Genomic DNA, 20,181 nt, shown 5'->3' on the forward strand with positions numbered 1-20,181 from the left:
GATGCAATAATCGCATGCCAATGTGCATTGGCTCGTTTAGTTTACACTCGAAGTAGATTGGTCTCTCTAAGCGAGATCCCAATTTCGTCGGTCATCCGACGTGACGTCGAGAGTGACCGACTGAAAGGGAACTACTTTTCCTAAACCCAAAAGAAGATATTTTGATGAATGTTGGTAACCAAATAGTTTAACTTCCACTGAATGGACAATAAACACTTCTCAAAATATCTTCTACGTTCCACAGAAGAAACTCATACGGGTCTGGAACGACATGAGGGTGAGTAACTGATGACGGTTAAAAAACTTTTAATTTGGCATTACTACAAAGTGCACGAGTGTGCTAAATAGATAGTTCACCCCAAAATGAAAAATTTTGTAATCATTTACTCATTTACAAGTTGTTCCAAACCTGTAAATTGCAAACCTGTATCTTCTGAACACAAAAGAAGACATTTTGAACAATGCGAGTAACCAAATTGTTGCAGGTAGCCATTGACTTCCATAGTATGAAAAAAAAAATGCTATGGAACTCAGCATAAATTAAATTACATTTTTAATTTGTAAATTTCGAGGTCCCGGAACAAAGCGGGGTGACCGATCTGGCAAGCGTGGATATTTTGCATCCGCTTCAGGTAGTTCTCAGTGCCGCCAACTTGTATTTCCTTGGTAAAATATAGGTTTGTGTATGTTTTATTTAATCTATAAAACAGTTTATTGTAAATTATTTTATTTTATGCAAAGCAAACTAAAGGGACAAGATGTCAGTCACCTAAGTCACATCAGTCTTTTCGCAACGATTGTTTAATTTTACTTATAAAATTCTTATTAAACGAGTTTAAATGTAAGAAATATTGTATACATGTTTGGTAAAATATGTTGCATTAAGAACTGTATTTAACAAAAATAAAGGCAATTATCCTCTAAACGTGGTTGTGTGTAATATTTTAACTTTTGAGGTTGTAATTATCTGTAAGTACCTGTTCATGTACAAAGTAAAAAAGCTAGTATTTTTGTAAACAAACAAACAATAAAAGTAAGAAAGAAAGAAAATAAAAGAGAGAATTCGCCATTGTTACACATTTCCGATTAAGCTTTCCTTCCCCTCTCACACACACACACACACACACACAAATCAGTGTCCACCAATTACAGTTGTAGTTTATTACCGTGGAAATAAAACCTGGCGTGGATAACACGCATATTTAATTTCATACATTTATTATCATTTTATATTTAAAGGGGATAAAGTTATTGACATTATCATACGTGCTTTTTCATGAAATATGCATGCTGTAAAACAGCACGAACGTCTTTCATTGGTGCGTGAGGAGAGGGATCTGCCAAATGAGGTGCCCGATCCGGATCCAGCTTGTTCCGGTACAAATTAAGCCCTGAGGGTGCGTAAATGACACAAATGTGCAGTATGTAATATTGACAACTAATGGTTGAAATGGGCATTGCAGTCCAAATTCAAAATACTGAAGAGAGATGTCTCTCCCGCTCCCTCCTCCTTAGACTCAACGCTCACGCGGGTTGCCAGATTGAGGACACAACAAGAACGAGCGCAATTGACAATTGAAGGCAATACTATTGGGTAAACTGGCAGTGGGCGGAGTCACACAGACCAAAACAAAAACAGGCATTCCGACACGGAACACACATTCCAAAGTAGAATAACTGGCTGTAGCACTGTTTTTCTGATGTGAACCTGGCATGTTTCCTAAATATCTGCAAACATATTATGGTATTTTTATAGTACAGTCAAAACATTACATACAACACCTAGTCATAAAAGGGAATGCATGCAAGCATGTTGTCCGATTGTACACACTTTACACAAAGCCAGAGAAACGCTGTGTTCTTTCCAGCACAGATGCGTCACTCAAGCTGTTAGCTTATATGAACTGAAATAGTGCTCATTTGCATCCATTATGTCAACTCACCAGTCAAATCAAAGCAAGCGCTGCAGGAAGTTCCTCCAGCAGCAAAGCCCTTTTAAGCCCAACAGTCTTCCCTCAACAGACAGCAACAGGGCATCTGTGAGGGCAATTTACCCCCTCGCATGCTGTAAATGCTGTAAATCTACTTTATCTAAAGGGAAGCTTTGACCAGTGTGTCTGATCATAGATTTCACCGCACGACCACACAGAGCATCCGATTCAATCCATCTCATCCCAGCAGGTCTTTATGAGGCAGAGCGGGGCGCGAGGCATGATTACACCAGTGGGACCCCTGAATCCTGCCTGTAAGCTGTAGAGAGGGACATGCGCTTCCTCAAAGCTAGCTCATATGACTGTGTGTGTGTGTGTGTTCAGATGGGCTACTCACTGGGTCACGACTTCCACCACGGAAAAAGTGAATGACAAGGTACTTTTCTCAGAAAGAGAGAAAATAGGAGGTCATTTTGGGACGTTAAAGGAATATTTTTTTCAAAGATTTTTTTTAAAGGTGAAGTTTCAGTTTTTTCCTATAACACTTTATTAGTGATTAGTAGTTCTTTAATTTGCAGTTATTCATATTAGTAGGATCAATGCTAAAGAAAATCCTTTTAAAAAATGGCATTTTTTGTATTCATACTGGTTTTATATGGTTTTTCAAAACTTTGATGCTGCATATTAAAGAGAGAATTCTTTCAAAATATTTATAACTGAAAAGCAATGAATATTCTCTCATCATTTACTCACCATTATGTGGTTCCAAACCTGTATGACTATTTTGAAAAATGTCTTATGTCATGTGGTGTAAAAAAATTTTCTTATATTTTGAACACATTAGTGTATATAGTATCTTAATCTTTTTTATACACATCATGAAAATATCAAGTTTTTGGGTAGATGCACCATGTGACGTTTTGCAACCTAAATGATGCTTGGTTTATCACAAAAAAAGGTACATTTTTCTTGACTGCGGGGCCCTGCAGGTGCCATCTCAATGACATCACTTCCTGTTTTAGGTTTTTTTCTGCATGGTAGTTGCACCACATGACTTCTACATGAGTTTCTACTGGCAGTGGTTATATATATTACACAGGGCTGTAAAATGAATGAACACAGACCTATTCAGATTCAGTTTTATGAATAAATTGTACCAGTTTGACTGCATGGTCCAACTGGATCCTAATGATCCTGATTGATCTGAATGGCTGAGCTGTATGCTCAAAGCCAGCTCTTGCATAACAGTGTAGAACAATATACAAATATCATGTTGTGCTGGTACAAAAGCAACATTTGCATCAGATGGGATGTACTGTTGGTAATGGAAAGACTGACTTTACTCTATATGGATGGAACCAAAGTTTCCAAAAGGGGGTTTCGCCAGTAAATGCCATAAAAGAACCATTTTTGGTTCCCCAAAGATCCTTTCAGTGATCGGTATGATCTTAGTATGAAGAACATTTTAATATTCTAAAGAACCTTTTTTCCATTATAAGAAACCTTTTGTACAATGGAAAGATTCCATGGATGTTTAGGGTTCACGATGGAATCATACATGCCAATAAAGAACCTTCATTTTTCAGAAACTCACAAGCAATTGAAAAGATTGACATGCGATCCATGATGGTGTTGGCATCAGTGCAGCTGCCACGTCGTAGTCCGAATATCGAAATGTGACAGACCTTGAGACGACCAGACCCCGTTCATCTCCACAATAACAAACACTGTGGCCTAGAAAAACATTCAGGCTTGTTCACGGTTCCTCCACATCTATCTGAAGAGTGGCACGCGAGAGCTTCTGCTCAAAGCCACTGTGCTGATAAACGCCATATTAAACACAACAGACTAACTCACTGACAGAAACAGAGAAAGCACATCATAGTAGATTGGGCTGTTTAAACAGGCTGAATCGGTGCCTATTGATTGCATGACCTGCATTTACAATGGAACTGAATGCTCTGCAAAATACCTCATCCAAACATGGCCTTCTCTTTATCTGTTATTTAGGTCATCAGCAAAACATCGTATCCACCAGACATCCTTATTCACGGTAAATTAATAGAGGGAAAAAATTTAAAAGTTTTACGTGGGTGTGAACTACATAAAGTAAAAATTGCAAGGCCATCTCCCAAAACACTACACTGCAAAAAAGATTTTCTTAGTATTTTTGTCTTGTTTTCTAATTTAAAATCTAAACATTCTTGAATCAAGATGCATTTTCTTGAGAAGCAAAATGACTTATGATATTAAGTCTTATGTTCTAAAAAATGTATCTATATTATTTTTACTATTATATATTATACTATTTTTTTTAAATATTTTGTTAGTTCTTGCTTAAATCAAGAAAAAGTATCTGCCAATGGGGTAAGAAAAATTATCTTAATTCAAAGGCAAAACAATATTATTTTTGTGCCACATTGGCAGATATTTTTCTCTCTTGTTTAAAGCAAAAACTAAAAACATTTTGATATTTTTTTTCTGAAAACAAGACTTAATATCTTAAGCCATTTTGCATCTTCAAGAATGATTAGATATTTGTACTGAAAACAAGACAAAAAAATACTAAGAAAGAAAAAGAGAATTATATACATTAAAGTTTGGGGTCAGTTACAATTTATTTTACTTTTAAGAAAATAATATTTTTTATTCAGCAAGGATGCATTAAATTGATCAAAAGTGACTGTAAAGACATTTACAAAAGATTGTTACAATGTTGCAAAATATTTCTGTTTTAAATAAATAATCTTTTGAACTTTCTATTCAACAAAGAACAAAAAAATCTTTCACGGTTTCTACAAAAATATTAATCAGCGCAACAACGATGATAATAAGAAATGTTTCTTGAGCAGTAAATCAGCATATTAGACTGATTTCTGAAGATCATGTGACACTGAAGACTGGAGTAATGATGCTGAAAATACAGCTGCGCATCACAGAAATAAATTACATTTTAATATATATTCAAACAGAAAACAGATATTGTAAATTGTAATAATATTTCCACAATATTACTATTTTTACTGCATTTTTGATCAAATAAACAAGCCTCAGTGAGCACAAAAAAATGGTTTTAAAAAATGCCTAAAATTGTCTAAAATGGTAGCCCTTTATCTGTACTGAACTGGTTAATTAAAAAGCCTCCACGATATGGTTTACAAGCAAAATATGGTTTATCAGCAATGCTTATAAACAAAACTATAAAATGCATATTCGCCACAGAAATTTCCATGACCGTGTCATGTATATAAATATAAACTCATAATACTCGCACACGTGGAAGAAAACTACAGTAGCTTAACCATTAAAACTAGCATTGTCAACCTGCATCACCAGCACTGAACCAACATGTAAAACCATTCTGGGGTGTGTTTCTTCGAGAGCTGTAGTTCCAACCACGTACGTTTGCGAATGTTCGTTTGAACTATGGTTTCGGGAAACACCGAATCATTGAACTATGTTGGTAACGACAGAACTTGCGACCACAGTTGGTTAACGATGCTTTTAGGAAACCCACGCACCCCTGGTCGTTTTAGCAGGGAGCTTCCATAAAGTTCACCACATGTTTGTGTTTGTGTACCAGCTCAGTTCACTCACCCTCCGGGCCCAGCTGGGAGGTGCTTTGACTCTTCTTCCCCAGTCCCACCATGGCGGCCATCTTGGCTCCGAAGCTGGAGCGCCTCTTCTTGTCGTCGTCCTCGTCGTCGTTCCTGCCCAGCGAGCACATGTCTCCACCCACACTGGAGCTCTTGGTGATGTTGGAGCCCGGGGTGGCCGTCTGAGCCCTGTGTTTCATTTTAGATGTTAACTCACTGTCAGCCATGTCAGGTGCAGGAGATACAGGAAGAGGAAAGGAGAGGAGGACAGGGACAGGGACAGGGAGAGAGAGGAAGGGACAGGATTCAGCTACAGGATTTAGGAGAAGGGTGAAGGACAGACACACGGGTACAACATACACAAGACGGGACATCTACTGAGGAGCATAAGCGTGACCTGCATCTATGGAGAGCTGCAGGAATGATGTATTTTTGTATGCCAAAACCCAGAAATGAGTTACATTATAAAACGGATAGTTCCGGTCCTTGATTCTGATTGGTTGAGCCGCGTTCGAAGCTGTTGTAAATTACTCTACAAACATACACCTTTGTTTACATTTGTCTGTTGCTCGGCAACCACTTTGTTGCAACCACAACTGATTCTGAGGAACTACATTGTTTGGTGGAAGAATACCGTTTTTATTAATATCATTAATTTATTTGCGCTGTTTTATTCTGTGAAACCTTACTACGTATATGGAATAACCGTTTTATAAAAGCAATAAACCCTGTGAAGCCGTGGTTTACAGTGAATTTATAACAGCTAAGGGCGTTTTAGCTGTTATAAATTCACTGTAAACCACGGCTTCTTGGGGCTTATTGCTTTATTTTAGCACTGTCCTGAAGTCACCGGGATTTTTGAATGGGTTTTTGGTTGAATTCCTGAAATAAGGTCTGTGTTAACACAAACTCAAGAAATGTTCACATTTTATTCTACAACATAAAATACATCAGTAATACCCCTCTTGTGATTTTTTAAAGCTTTGCCTTTGTCTTGAAAAAGGTGTTAGCCGACAAGTGTCTAAATTGGACTACAGAGGTTATTGAGGACATTAAATATCATCACACCGAACAGATAAACTCATCTGATCACTAGTCGCTTTCACAGCCTCATTATGTTTATAATCTTGCTCTTGTAAACTATTCTGACTCAAACTTTCAGAGAAAATGTTTTTAAATAGAGATGGTGTAGTTTGTTTATAGCCTACTTGCAATTGTACTGTTGGTATACTAAACTAGTATAGTTAAAGTCCTTTAAATTGGAACAACTAATTTTGTACTTAATGCAGTTTAATTGTGCGAAAGTAATCCAACTAAAGCTGAACTGAAGTATATCTGATTGTGCTAAAGTGGAACTATTGCAAGTATACTTCAGGTACTGTACACTTTAAATATCTTGCATTTAAAGACCAATATTATACCGAAATCACAGAATCCTTATTAAACGTGTTTTAGATATTAAAACACATTTTATGCATAATATTAAGAAATGTGCGATAAAGAAAGTTTAATTCTAATTTTATATCACTAAGTCAATAAGTGTGTTAATGGATTTGAAGTGTACTTAATATGAAATAAATGCATTTTAATTTTTTTTTTTTTTTACTAGGGTAATGGTGTCATGAGGTGTAAAGACTGTGCTGCTGTGTCTATTTTGATCTGCCATAACAGACTGCTGTAAAAAATAAAAACTGCTCTAGTGTAAAGTCAGACTCTACACCATTAATTTAATCAATCAGAATTAACAATTTTAACTGAAAAGGTTGACTTTAGCATATCTTATAGAAAGGTCAGTATGTATAGAGACTGTAAGTATCTATACACAGAGACACAGTTTGCAGATAGCTTCTATAGTGACCTATTTAGATGACATGAGACAAGCTCTCGAGTCAAACACGGAGAAAATAATGAGACGGTGACTCATCAAACTCTCTTGAGAAAATATGAGAGGACGGCTTTAGGATACAAACATGAGATCTGATGCTGTGCCAGTGACCCGTCTTGACTAATAGAAACCACAGATTACTGTTCTGTTGGTTTTCTGTGAATGGCAAGTTTTTAGCTGATTTTTGTTTTCTGTGTAGGTTTGTATTTACCATATAAAATACTATTGGAGGAGACTTTTTCATTGACACTGAGCTGAAACATTTGTACGGCTGTGACGACAAAGATGAAGCTGTTTCTATGACAACTGTATCTACTAGCCTCATCTTTGCTCTGAATGTTAAAGTCTTCATCAGGCAGGATCACCTGACATTAAACACTGTAACACTTAGACACGGACTCAAACGTACGTGGTATTTATTATTTTAAATATGCCTCTACAACCTGATATTGCTTGTGATGTGGATATAAAAAGTTTTCAGTAAGTCCTATTATTGTAGCTGTACAAACAATTGTCTATAACTTGATAAAATAGTCTCAACACACGTCTATTCTTGAAATACTGTACTTGGAATTTTAGACAAGGTTTCTGAGCAAAAAAAAAGACAATTTTACGTCCTACTAATTTTCTCCCCAATCTGTGCTCTTTGTGTTTTTGTGTCTAAAGTTGGGATTCTGCAGAAGGAACTGCAGAGCAGTAGGTGCTACACAAGACTATAAACAAGGTTTTACTTACACAGTATAGTTAGTTCTTCTAGTGTTTAGGATTGTGATTACAATTGTGATTTTTGCATATTTTTGGACCTGGTTGAAGGTTTTGAGCTCTGAGAAATGCAGTATATGTTCATTGTGCATCAAGCACTTTTAGTTTATATGAACTCATGTAGTGACAAGTCTAAAGTTTTATACATATTGAAAGCATTGTATGTCTATATTTATATGGTCTGAACACTACAGTTCAAAAATGTGTGGTCAGTGAGGTGTTATTATTATTATTATTCAGCAAGGATGCATTAAATTGATCAAAAGTGACAGTAAAAAGTCAAAAGATTTATGTTACAATAATGTAAAAAAGTAGCAAAACTGTTTTCAACACTTTTAAAATCAGTTTTAAATCAGGGGTATTCAACTGAAATTCCAAGATATTTTTTGAAGAATTTTTTGGAATAGTTATAAATGTCTATCTGGGCAGCAGAAATACTGTCAAAATAGTCATCAAAGATATTAGACCCCTAGAGCCAAAGCAGTGGTGTCTGAAGATTTTTCTACAAAACAAAATAAAATATTTCAACATTTGAGCCCAATTGGATATGAATATTAAAAGGTAAGATCCAATGCTTTATCAGGCAATTATTATTTTTACATTTATATACCTACGGCAGAAGACTAAGTGACTTGAGAAAAGACACTTTATTTTTGTAGTTTTCCTCGTGAAGTCTGGACCATTTGATATTTTGCTTAAACTATAAACTAATTTCTACTAAAAAACAATGTACGAAATAATCAAAACAGTTTTACGATGAGCAGAAAACAAAGTTAAACTGGAACTTCAACGTTTCAGTTACATTTCCTTGCTGTCTACAAATAATTTTTCCAGTTACAACATGCTTTGTTATGAAATGCTTATATTAATAATGCTAAATGTAGATGAAGAAAACGTCTTGTCACAAACCCTGTTTATGACAGGAAACAATAATTGCATTTGCTGCATCCTGGTTTTCTGCAGTGTTTTAGCAAAAGTAACAACCTATTTTGCTGCTCACTGTGTCGTTGCTACTGTTGTTAAAATAACCGCGTCATCTGTAGCCCTTGCAGAGCTTTACGTCTTTAGCGGGAGATAGAAGCGATGCGCACAGAGAGTCAACGGGCTCTCACTTTAAACTACTGAAACGGAAAAATGGTGCTTCTGCTGTCATTATGTCTCACCATCCAGTTAGAACCACTATTTTAGGTAATAATATTGATCAAAATGACTGTTTTTACTGTATTTTTAATCAAATAAATGCAGCCTTCATGAGCAGAACAGAATCTTTTAAAAACATTACAACATTTTATAGACCTGTATAATGCCCTAAACTCCCACAGGCTCATAATATCATTCACACAAACTGGAGTTTACTGGAGTACTGGATCTCTAAGATGCTGACATGACCTGTGGCAGGAAAGGTGTGTGTTTTAAGTCTTGTCAGGCAAAAAAAGGCTAATTTGTCTTTGATGAGCCACCTCCATTTCATCTTTTCTTGGCACTTAACCTCAAGCTCTCCGGAAAGCAATGAAGAGGAGGAGCTGTTTGGGTCATAAGCTACGAGATACGACAGACAGGAAATGACCTTGCCTGGCTTTGACAACAGCATCTGACTCTATGAATGAGATTCCCCATCATTAACCCAACATAAATGACCAAAAGAGACATAAAATGTTTTCAGGAGCACGGCCGCTACTTTGAAATGACTGTAACCTAATAAAAATGCGGTCTGCAGTACTCAACATCTGTACAAGAGAGTCTCGGAGTGCTGGTTATGTAAAAACTCAGTTGCTAATTGCTGAAAAATTCCGTTAACGACATTAAAATTCTATTTGATCTTCTGTAGCGTTTTTAGTGATCACAAACACTTCATCTATATTCAATTAGTGACCCACAAATGGCACTGAAAACTTATTGAAGTGGAAATCGCTGGAAATGCTTGAGAACTGAAGCTTTTTTTTCTTGGTTCTGCTCTAATTGGAGTGGAGACGGCAGCTGTTCACGCGACTCTCCCCAGGGTCACTGAGACGACTGTGATATTATGTAAGACAAGCTCTTTTGGGACAGTATGATGAATTATATGGCAGTGGAGAGAGGTGTCATCCACAACTAACAAACTTTAAAGTGCATTTTGATTTTGGTCTAATCGAGAATTATGCTTTCTGGTTTAAACCTGTTTTTGATTTTGTTGTCTAAAAGCAAACAATGCTTCCCATAGAAGTTCAAATAAAATTAATTAATTAAATAAAAATAAAAACATAAAAATAAACATGAAATGTAATAAAAATAATAAATTCATTTGTACTTATATTTCATTTATGTATGTATTTATTTTTTCGTATTTTTGCTTAATTGACATTAAACATGCCGGCTAGCTTTACTGACAGCATTGAACTTATTTAATTTTTTTATTAATTTTTCCTGTGTTTTTTTAAGTATATAACAGAAAATATGATGCATAATTAAAAACGACATCACAATAAACATTAAGATCTTTCGAAGTTGTCTTTATAGCAAATAAACTAAATTATAACTAACAAAACGTTTTTGGTGAAAATTAAGTGAGAATTCTTCTTTCATTCATTATAGCTTATTTAGCTTTTGTTTATGGTGAAATGAATCTGTATAAAGCCAAAAGATATTATTATTAGATCCTGACCTATTTATAGTTTTGCCGATTTTATTGTCCGATATGAGCCTGTCGCAGATATATTGGCATTGGCGAATATGCCGCAGATCTGCCACCAACATTTTTTACAGAACATATAACGAAGATAAAATGCTTGAAATGGTGTAATTACTTAGTTTGTCCAGCAGGACGTGCTCCATAGTTTGCTACTGCCGACCAGCCAACTCTTTCACTTTTCACTCATTTGCTACATTAGTAGGGCCCTGATTTCCACATAAAAATGTGTTTATATATTCTGTTTATGTATATACTGTATTCTATATTCAGTACCAGTCAAAAGTTTGGACACACGAATGGGAAGTGTGTCCAAAATTTGACTGGTACTGTACCATAAAGGATATCGGCTGATATATCGATATCAGACTTTTTTTTACTCCTTAATATCGTATCGGCCCCCAAAAACCCATATCGGTCGGGCTCTAATTATTATACTGACCTACATTAAGTTACATTTTAGCTTATGTCTACAGAAAATATATTGCTTATGATCTTTAGAATAAATAATCTTTTTTACTTTGTATGAATATTTTTGTAAAATAAATATATATATTTAATAATATTTATAATAATAATTAATATTTCTCATTCATATTAAATCAAAATTTAAGGTTTCAATCAAACCTTAAATATAATTTGACAAAAACTATTACATTTGCCTGTAACGTTTTTGTATTTTTGTTTTGTTTGTCCAAAAAAAACTTTTTTTTTTCAGTGTGCTAAAAACTTGACATGCACACAAGAACGCATACTATGTAAATAAAACTATTTCCTAGCTCTCCTCATTCCTAAACTCTTATTTCATGAGATTTACATGGGAATACATCAGATATTTAGGCATGATCACACTAGCTGGAAGACACTAGCTGGGTTTATGAGACGCTTTGCATCTAACCTCTCAGGTTCCTCCTCTTCTTCCTCTTGCTCTGGGTTGACAGTAGCCCCACCCACCTCCCCATCATGCCCCGCTCCCTGTGCACTCGCTGTAGTGGCTTCCACCTGCTCTTCCACAGAGACAGCGCCCTCCTCTCCCTGACTCTGAAGAGCCTCCGCACGGCTGACACACACACACACACACACACACATATACACACATAAACCATGCCACGACACCATGAAAGGAAGCATGCAAGACAGAAAAGACACAGAAAAGACAGATATAAGCCTAGCAGACATGAGATGAAGAAAATAAAACAAACCTTGAGCAAAATAACAGTATGAAAATGTGAAAAATGAACTCTCTTTGTGAACAAGAGCGATTCTGTGACAGAATGATGCTGTCATATACCGTGAGATTCTCTTGAGAGTTTCAGTCCTTCTGTTAATGGCTGAATCTTTTATAACTAGTGAAAAACGTCCAATCCATATTTCAAAAGTACATTTTAGGCTATAAACACTTTTTGCATTGCAACATTCATGAAAAGTAAGCTTTTCTCCTCAAAATTATCATTCTCATTTGTGCGATATGAAAATATTTAATAATAAAATTTAATAATGAAAAAATCAATGAATTATTTTTAAAGAAATTAATACTTTTATTCAGCAAGGATGTATTAATGAAAATATTTAATAATAAAATTTAATAATGAAAATCAATGAATTATTTTTAAAGAAATTAATACTTTTATTCAGCAAGGATGTATTAAATTAATCAAAAGAGACTACAAAGTTTTTTTTTTAATTCTTACAGAAATTCTATTTCAAATAAATTCTGTTCTTTTGAACCTATTCATCAAAGAATTCTGAAAAAAAAAAATTGCAATGAATCACAGCTTCCACAAAAAATATGAAGCAGCATAACGGTTTTCAACACTGAAGCAGATCAGCATACTAGAATGATTTCTGAAGGATCATGTGACACTGAGGACTGGAGGAATGATACTAAAAACTCAGGTTTTGATCACAGGAATAAATTACATTTTAAAATATATTACAATAGAACATAAATGGCAATAATATTTCAAAATATTATTGTATTTACTGTATCAAATAAATGCAGCTTTCATGAGCATAAGTGAGTTCTTTCAAAACCATGAATAAATCGTGCCTTACCAAACTATATGAATTGCATTACAGTAAAAATAATTGATATGTAATTGAGAACTGAGATTTGTTTCCCTTTTGTTTTGAAGGTAAATACGAGTTGGACATTTCTTCTTGAGATTCACCTACACACGTTTGCTCAAAACCATGTGATGTGGTCTCAGTCATTGGTAAACACACTCTTGGCAAGTTCAGAGGTTCGGATCACTTCACAAGCAGACAGAGCCCAACCTGAACTCACCAGAAGCACAGTAAGTGTGTTCCTGACGGCAGACACATCCACAGCTATCAGGGTCAGGGGGTTTACTGTGCACTTACCTGATCCTGCGGCTCGCTCGCACCCTTTCTGACTGGACAGACATGTAGCTCGTGCTGCTAAGCCGAGATGTGCTCGACATAGCGGACACGTCGCTTACATCACTGTCCGACGACCTCATGGAGAGACTGTCCATCCCACGCTGTGAGGGGGGGGAAAAAACATGCTGATTATTACATTAAAATAATGCTGCACAGAACTGCCTTCTAAACAAGAACTGCATCAATCTCACAATTGATTCCTATAGAGTGCGTTAGTGCCCGCCCACCTTTTTCAGCAGCACTGGTTCCGGAAGTATTTTTCCCATTAATTGTTTCCAAAGAGATTTTTAAACAGCCTTTGTTGAGCAACATTACAAAATTTGATTTGCAGCAAAAAAAGTAAATGAAAATCGGACCAAAAGATGAAGGTACAAGACTGTGCACTTAACAAAAATTAAAAAAACTATCAAATTAAATTAGCTTATTATACATATAGAAACAACATATTTTAAATGTATTACAAACTGTGCATACAAATACAAATATTCAAGTGCTTTGAGAGCATATGGCGGCCGGCGCGATTACGTCATTTACGTTGCTTCATGGGAATGGGCGGAGCTAAAAATATTTTGCCGTAATTTGCCCACCCCAACTTTCTGATTGGTGGAATTTGCTGTAGAGCATCAGGGGTAATGTCGTTTTTCTAACATGAATTCCACTGTGTCAAACATGATTATTTGAAATAATGTGAACAGATGGATTCAACAAAAGCATATACAATCAATTAACAACCTCAGAGCTCACAAGAGGTCTGCCTGTAAAGGTTTACAAGTTATAATTAAAAATCTATTTCCCTATGGAGAAAATGAGTGACGTTTTTAATTCAGGAACCGGAATGCTGCACTCTAAGATGTTAGCATGCTGCTAAGCTAACAATAATACGCTAGTAATAAGCAAACCAATAGACTTTAGTCAGGGTACTGCTACACTGAATTTCTGAATTATATATCAGTATATTTCTGGTCAGGAGTTCCTGACTTCATCAACTATCTTTGATACATGTGATGCCACCTTATATTTTATGTTTGTCAGTCCTTATTTCCAGTGGAAAGTGTGTTAAATGTAGTCTAGGTAGTCAGCTCATAGGGTTTAAAACAGAACCAATAATTAAAATGTTTAGAAAAGTCACAAAAGATGCCATATTCTAGAACACACACCGCTCTCAGCTGTCAAAAAACGGATTTTATATAACTTATACAATTAATCAAAAGAGAACAGAGGACGGGAAGGAGATCAGCTGTTATATAACGACAGGATTCACAGCGCTCATCTTCTCTTATAGTAAACTCTACACGGATGCTATATTTCAGCAGTGTATCAGGAACACAGGTTTGACAGATACTTGACGCTTTATGTAACCATGAGAAACAGCTTGTGTGAGGACCTAAGCAGGCACAACATGATAAAGCAACAAACAGTAAATCCTTAATGCTAATCTAAAGAGTTTTTGTTCTCACTAACTGCAACCTTTTATTTGTCGTGCTGCACTGAGAAGCTCCGCCCACTGCAAAATCTCATTGGTCCAAAACTCATTTAACATGATGTGGCCACAAAAAGTACTTGGATACTGAAAAAAAAATAAAAAAAATTTCAGTGTCTTATTTAAGTTAGAAAATAAAACATTTCTCAATGTACACAACCTTTTAAAAGTTTGGGGTTGGTAAGATTTTTTACTTGTTTTTGAAAGAAGTCTCTTAATCTCACCAAGGGTGCATTTTTTTGATCAAATAAAAACAGTAATATTGTAAAATATTATTACAGTTTAAAATAACTGCTTTCTATTGTAATATATTGTAAAATGTAATTTATTGCTGTGATCAAAGCTGAATTTTCAGCATCATTACTCCAGTCTTCAGTGTCACACGCTCCTTCAGAAAATATTTTAATATACTGATTTGCTGCTCAGGAAACATGATTATTATCATCAATGTTGAAATTATTTGTATAAATTATCAGTTTTGTTCAGGATTTTTGATGAAAAGAAAGTTTAAAAAACTGCATTTATATAAATACAAGTATATTGTAACATTATAAATGTCTTTACTGTTACTTTTGATCAATTTAATGCATCCTTGCTGGATAAAAGTATTAATTAACTTTCTTTTTTTAATTAATGAATCTTACTCACCTCAAGCTTTTGAATGGTAGTGTAACATAGGTTGTAAATTACAGACTTAAAATGAAAAGCAATGGTCAAATGTAGTCAAATTTTAGTGAATTGTGTTAATGTTAATGTGATTCTCTAAACACTGATTGAACACCAGTGTGAACTTGAGATAAACTGACGTCAAACATCCACTAGATATTACCAAAACATCAGTTTATTAAAAATGTTTGCACAAATTGCTAATCTTTCGCATCCAAATGTCTTTTGGACCCACTGGATCCATTTTGCTTTGAGAGGAACTTCTCATTGCACCTGGTTGGGACACAGTGTAACGGTGGTGAAACTTTATATCAGCTGAAGAGTTCATTCCTTAGTGTCTGCCAGCTATTCTCAACTTCTCCACTGGTGACAAAGACCAAACGACTGGCATCGGACATGTTTGTAAATGTGCTTAAAATATCAAGGGAGTTGTGATCCATTGGCTGAGACTTCTCCTCTCCGAATGAAGTCACCATGAAGAAAAGCTCCTCTATTCCCAAATAACTACTACTGCTTTACTATAGAAGGACACAAAACACTGAGGAAATAAACTCAAGCAATAAGAGAAAGAAACATACCCTTGATGGATCCTTCAAAGTGCCTGTGTGGAAAGACAAACAAGGGTTAGATGCACTGAAGCACAGCATGTGACACTGCATTGTTGCTTGTTACATACAAATACACATCAGCAAACTTCAAAGTGACACACGGCTCACATAAACTTATATGGACCGCATTTTTCAACTGTATCTGATCCAGTCAACCCAAATAACCAGAAAGAAAACATAATGCCAGTAACCGGCAGAATGAAAACTGATTTGACCAGTTATTCAAAGTAACTTCTCTGTTTTATGAACATGTTTGATCAGCAGATTGAACAGCCATCACAGATTCTGCAAGACTAAAGAAGAGACTGCATCTTTAAATCTTGTGCTGTATGTCTACTAAACATTTCCTTTGTTAAGTTTTAGGAGTACACTTGCATATACTGTACTGTAGATAAGCTCAAAACTAACACATGAGCTCATAACGCAGCAATGAACAAAAAGCCACAAAAATAACGAGTTCACAGAGTCCCCAAGGAACTGATTAAAAAAAAAATTATAAGCTTTTGAACTTTTATCACACATATTCAATACAACTCATCAACCAACACAGGGAACGCTCATATTTCAACACTTGGTTTTAACACTGATGCCTTGGATGTTTGGAATGATATAGCTGTAAATCATTGAATTCCACATGTTTTAAAATATCAACATTAATGCAATGAATTACAACATATCTAATCGACTTCTGTCTGGAAGATACAACATGATATCCCGCCCAATTGCTACTCAAAACTAGCCCATAACTAGCCCAGTTGCATTTAGAGGGGGGTCAACCATTAAAAATTGCATTCCGGGGGCTAAAATACAGGGTTTTTTTGGTGGGGTTCCCCAGTAAAATTCGCATTTCAGTGGCTAAATATTGTGTTATTGGGGTCACTTCAACCTGCGGCAACAGTGTTAAAGTAGCCCAATTCTCCGGGAAAACCCCGGACTTGGCAACACTGTAACTAGGCCAGTAACCTCAAAGGCACAACAAAGGGACAACCATCTTTACTCCTATAGCCCAAAGTATACGTTGTTTTTGTACGTGTACGCTAGCGTATGCGTACAGTCAAATGTGTAGCCTTTCAAAGTGTACTCCACTTGATAGTGTGCATGAACTCAGGCAGATGACACATATACGCTCTAGAAAGCTTCGTCTTTGTCCAGCGCCTGCGCTATTTTTCTCCAGAAGTTATGACTGATGAAAATGTTGTTGTACTGTTTTAAAATAAAGTTGCGTCTGTCTCATAACCCCCTCACAAAGCGCTTGTCAATGCATCTTTCTGTTGTTGTTGCAGTCTCCGTAATGTTGTTGCTGTTCCATCTCTTTAGTTTAATTTTCTACTGTGAAACAGCAGCTCGAGCCAGTGCTGCCACCTTGTGGAACAACTGATTCGTGCAAAACACACTTAATGTGCATGTGCAAACTGCGCATACAAAGTAAATCGGGTGGTGCGTGTACTATTCTGGTAAAAAAAATGGCAAAGTATACTTTGTTTTTACGAGTATGCAAGGGTCTGCGTACAGTGCGCGTGACGCAATTTCATCACCAGAATAGTATGTGTACTGTACACACAGCATCCGATTTTTGTAACCGCACATACTTTGTACGCACAGTTCGCATTGAGTTTGTTTTGCACTAATCAGTTGTTCCACAAGGTGGCAGCACTGGCTCGAGCTGTTGTTTCATCGTACAAAACGAAACTAAAGAGATGGAACAACATCAAAACAGCGGAGACTGCAACAACTACACCCACATTGACAAGCGCTTGTGTGAGCGGGTTGTGGGATAGACACAACTTTAAGCTAAAAGAATACAAAGACATTTTTAATGGTCATAACCTCTGGAGAAAAATAGCGCAGACACTGGACAAAGATGAAGCTTTCAACTGCCTGCATTCACGTACACCTGAAATGGACTATATTTTGAAATACTTGGGCCTAAATTTGCGTTACATGCACTGTACACAGACTAGTGCTGGGCGGTATGACCAAAAATTTATATCACGGTATTTTTCAAAATTATACCGGTTTCACGGTACATGACGGTATTTTTTTTTTATGCATGACCGTGTGTTAACCGTATTTTTTACTGATTGAGAGAGGAAATACTGCAGTATATTGACTTAGAATGCCCTATTTTACTATCATGATTAAAAATTCATATCATAACAAAAATAAACACCGGTATTCGGTATGAACCGGTATACCGCCCAGCACTAACACAGACCCTTGCATATACGTAAAAGCCTAAGTATTCTTTGGGCTTAAAGGGTGCATATTAGTACATTATATTAGTAATGTACCCTTAAGGTAATAATGTGCACTCTAATGGTACTATTATGCACCCTTTAGTGGTTAAGAAGATGTCTTTTTGAAGGAACTGCCCCAGTGATAAGCTGTTGTACCCCTCAAAGTACACTTCTTGCAAGTTAAAACTTGCACACTTTAAATAAACTCTTTATACAAGACCGTTCAAAAGTTTGAGGCCAGAAAGTTTAAATGTTTTTTTTTTAAAGTCTCACCACTGGTTTTACTGTAGTAAAAATACAGTAATATTGTGAAATATTATTGCAATTTAAAACAATTGTTTTCTATTTTTCAGGATTCTTTGATGAATGGAAAGTTCAAAATAACAGGATTTAAATAAAACAGAAGTAGTTTATAACAATGTGAAAGTATTTACTGTCACTCTTGATCAACTTAATGCATCCTTGCTGAATAAAAGTATGAATTTCTTTTAAAGAAACTGACCTCAAACTCTTGAACTTTTGTGTAGTTGCGATGTTTTAAACTCTTTTAGCAATTCTACCCAATCATATACACTGCTTATTCCAGCATACACACACACACACGCACACACACGCGCACGCACACACACACGTACACACGCACGCACACACACGCGCACACACCCACACGCACACGCACACACGCGTCTCCAAAGGTTGTTTTGAAGGGCTTTATGTTGGTGCTACACAAACTCAATCTGTATACAATACCTGCATCTCCATTCTCTGACACTGTTGACTCTGACACTACAGCTGATGTGTGGATGAGAGGAAAACAAAAGTTTAGACAGACACACAATGTGATGATGGACACACACTCTCACACACAAACAGAGTTTAGATGAATTTCATCCAGAAACTCATCACTCCTAACATGCCGAAACAAACGTAAAACAGATCTGAGAAATCCAACACCAAAAAAAAAACAACCCTTTAAAAGATGTAAAGCATCAAAACAAAGAACTGATGCATACTTTGAGCGAAGGTTAATGAAATACATAAATCTCAAACACACACTACAGACAGACCACCATCGGTAGCCTATTTTCCCCACTACATACTACAAGCAATGCTACAATTTACAAAGCATTTATAATCACTCACATGCTATTGTCTCAATTCGGCTCTCATTTAAAGTTTCATTTGAAAAGCAAAATCTTATAAAATGACATTTACAACAAAAAGGCCATTATCAGTTCAGTAGCTTTCCAAAATCCCACAAGCCTCCACTTTTCCTATTTTAGTGCTGTAAATGTAATGATTCATGTAGTTTATTCTATTGTTCTGCTTTTCATATTTACTTCAATTGTAAGTAATAATAATTCCAGAAACGAAAACGTACATTTTTGTGTATCATAAGGTATCGGTGAGAACTGTTCGTCTCAGCATCAATAAAAGTGTGTTAATTAATTCATGTAAATGACTAGGAATGTGGCCTTACGTCTACCTCAAGTTGCTATAGTGACGCCAAAGAAAAACTAGCAGTTCAATTTGATGTCTCTACTTGAACCTTCAGAAGGTTCAGTCTAAGCAAATAACACAGCAGCAACAAGAGCAGCGAGAGCAGAGAGTGAAGAGCAGAAATCTAGATCCCTCAGAAGCACACTAGGATTGATCTACTCTACTAAGGGCCGATGAAGAGCACAGGTTGTGCCATACCAAGAGCTTTCTTCTGCTGGTCCTCCCATGTCACCTCTGAAGTTACAACACAAGTAGAAACAATCAATGCTCCTGCTTAACAAACCTGTTAATTAGATGTGCGTAGTACAGGCCTGCAGAGTGCACATACTGTATAAGGCACATTTAAGCATGTCCAATTTACAATTTTGCACAATTAACCCTTATAGTGTTAAAAAGTTATTTTTTCTCTAAAATGAAAAAAAAATATATATATTATTTCACTTGTACT

The 20,181-nt window shown here is 35.9% G+C and overlaps 1 protein-coding gene across 1 annotated transcript in view; it reads right to left on the minus strand.

Moving 5' to 3' along the window:
* LOC107714466 (regulating synaptic membrane exocytosis protein 2-like) overlaps positions 1–20,181 on the minus strand; it is a 70,972-nt gene that overhangs the window by 14,036 nt on the left and 36,755 nt on the right. The window contains exons 21-26 of the mRNA XM_016520305.1: positions 19,932–19,967; positions 18,984–19,025; positions 15,967–15,989; positions 13,204–13,343; positions 11,738–11,899; positions 5,529–5,716 (exon numbers count right to left, since the gene is read on the minus strand). Coding sequence (XP_016375791.1) covers positions 5,529–5,716; positions 11,738–11,899; positions 13,204–13,343; positions 15,967–15,989; positions 18,984–19,025; positions 19,932–19,967 — 591 coding nt within the window. The remainder of the gene's footprint in view (positions 1–5,528; positions 5,717–11,737; positions 11,900–13,203; positions 13,344–15,966; positions 15,990–18,983; positions 19,026–19,931; positions 19,968–20,181) is intronic.

This window comes from Sinocyclocheilus rhinocerous, unplaced genomic scaffold, assembly GCF_001515625.1.
Source record: "Sinocyclocheilus rhinocerous isolate Xijiao unplaced genomic scaffold, SAMN03320098_v1.1 scaffold2404, whole genome shotgun sequence".
Classification (NCBI taxonomy): domain Eukaryota; kingdom Metazoa; phylum Chordata; class Actinopteri; order Cypriniformes; family Cyprinidae; genus Sinocyclocheilus; species Sinocyclocheilus rhinocerous.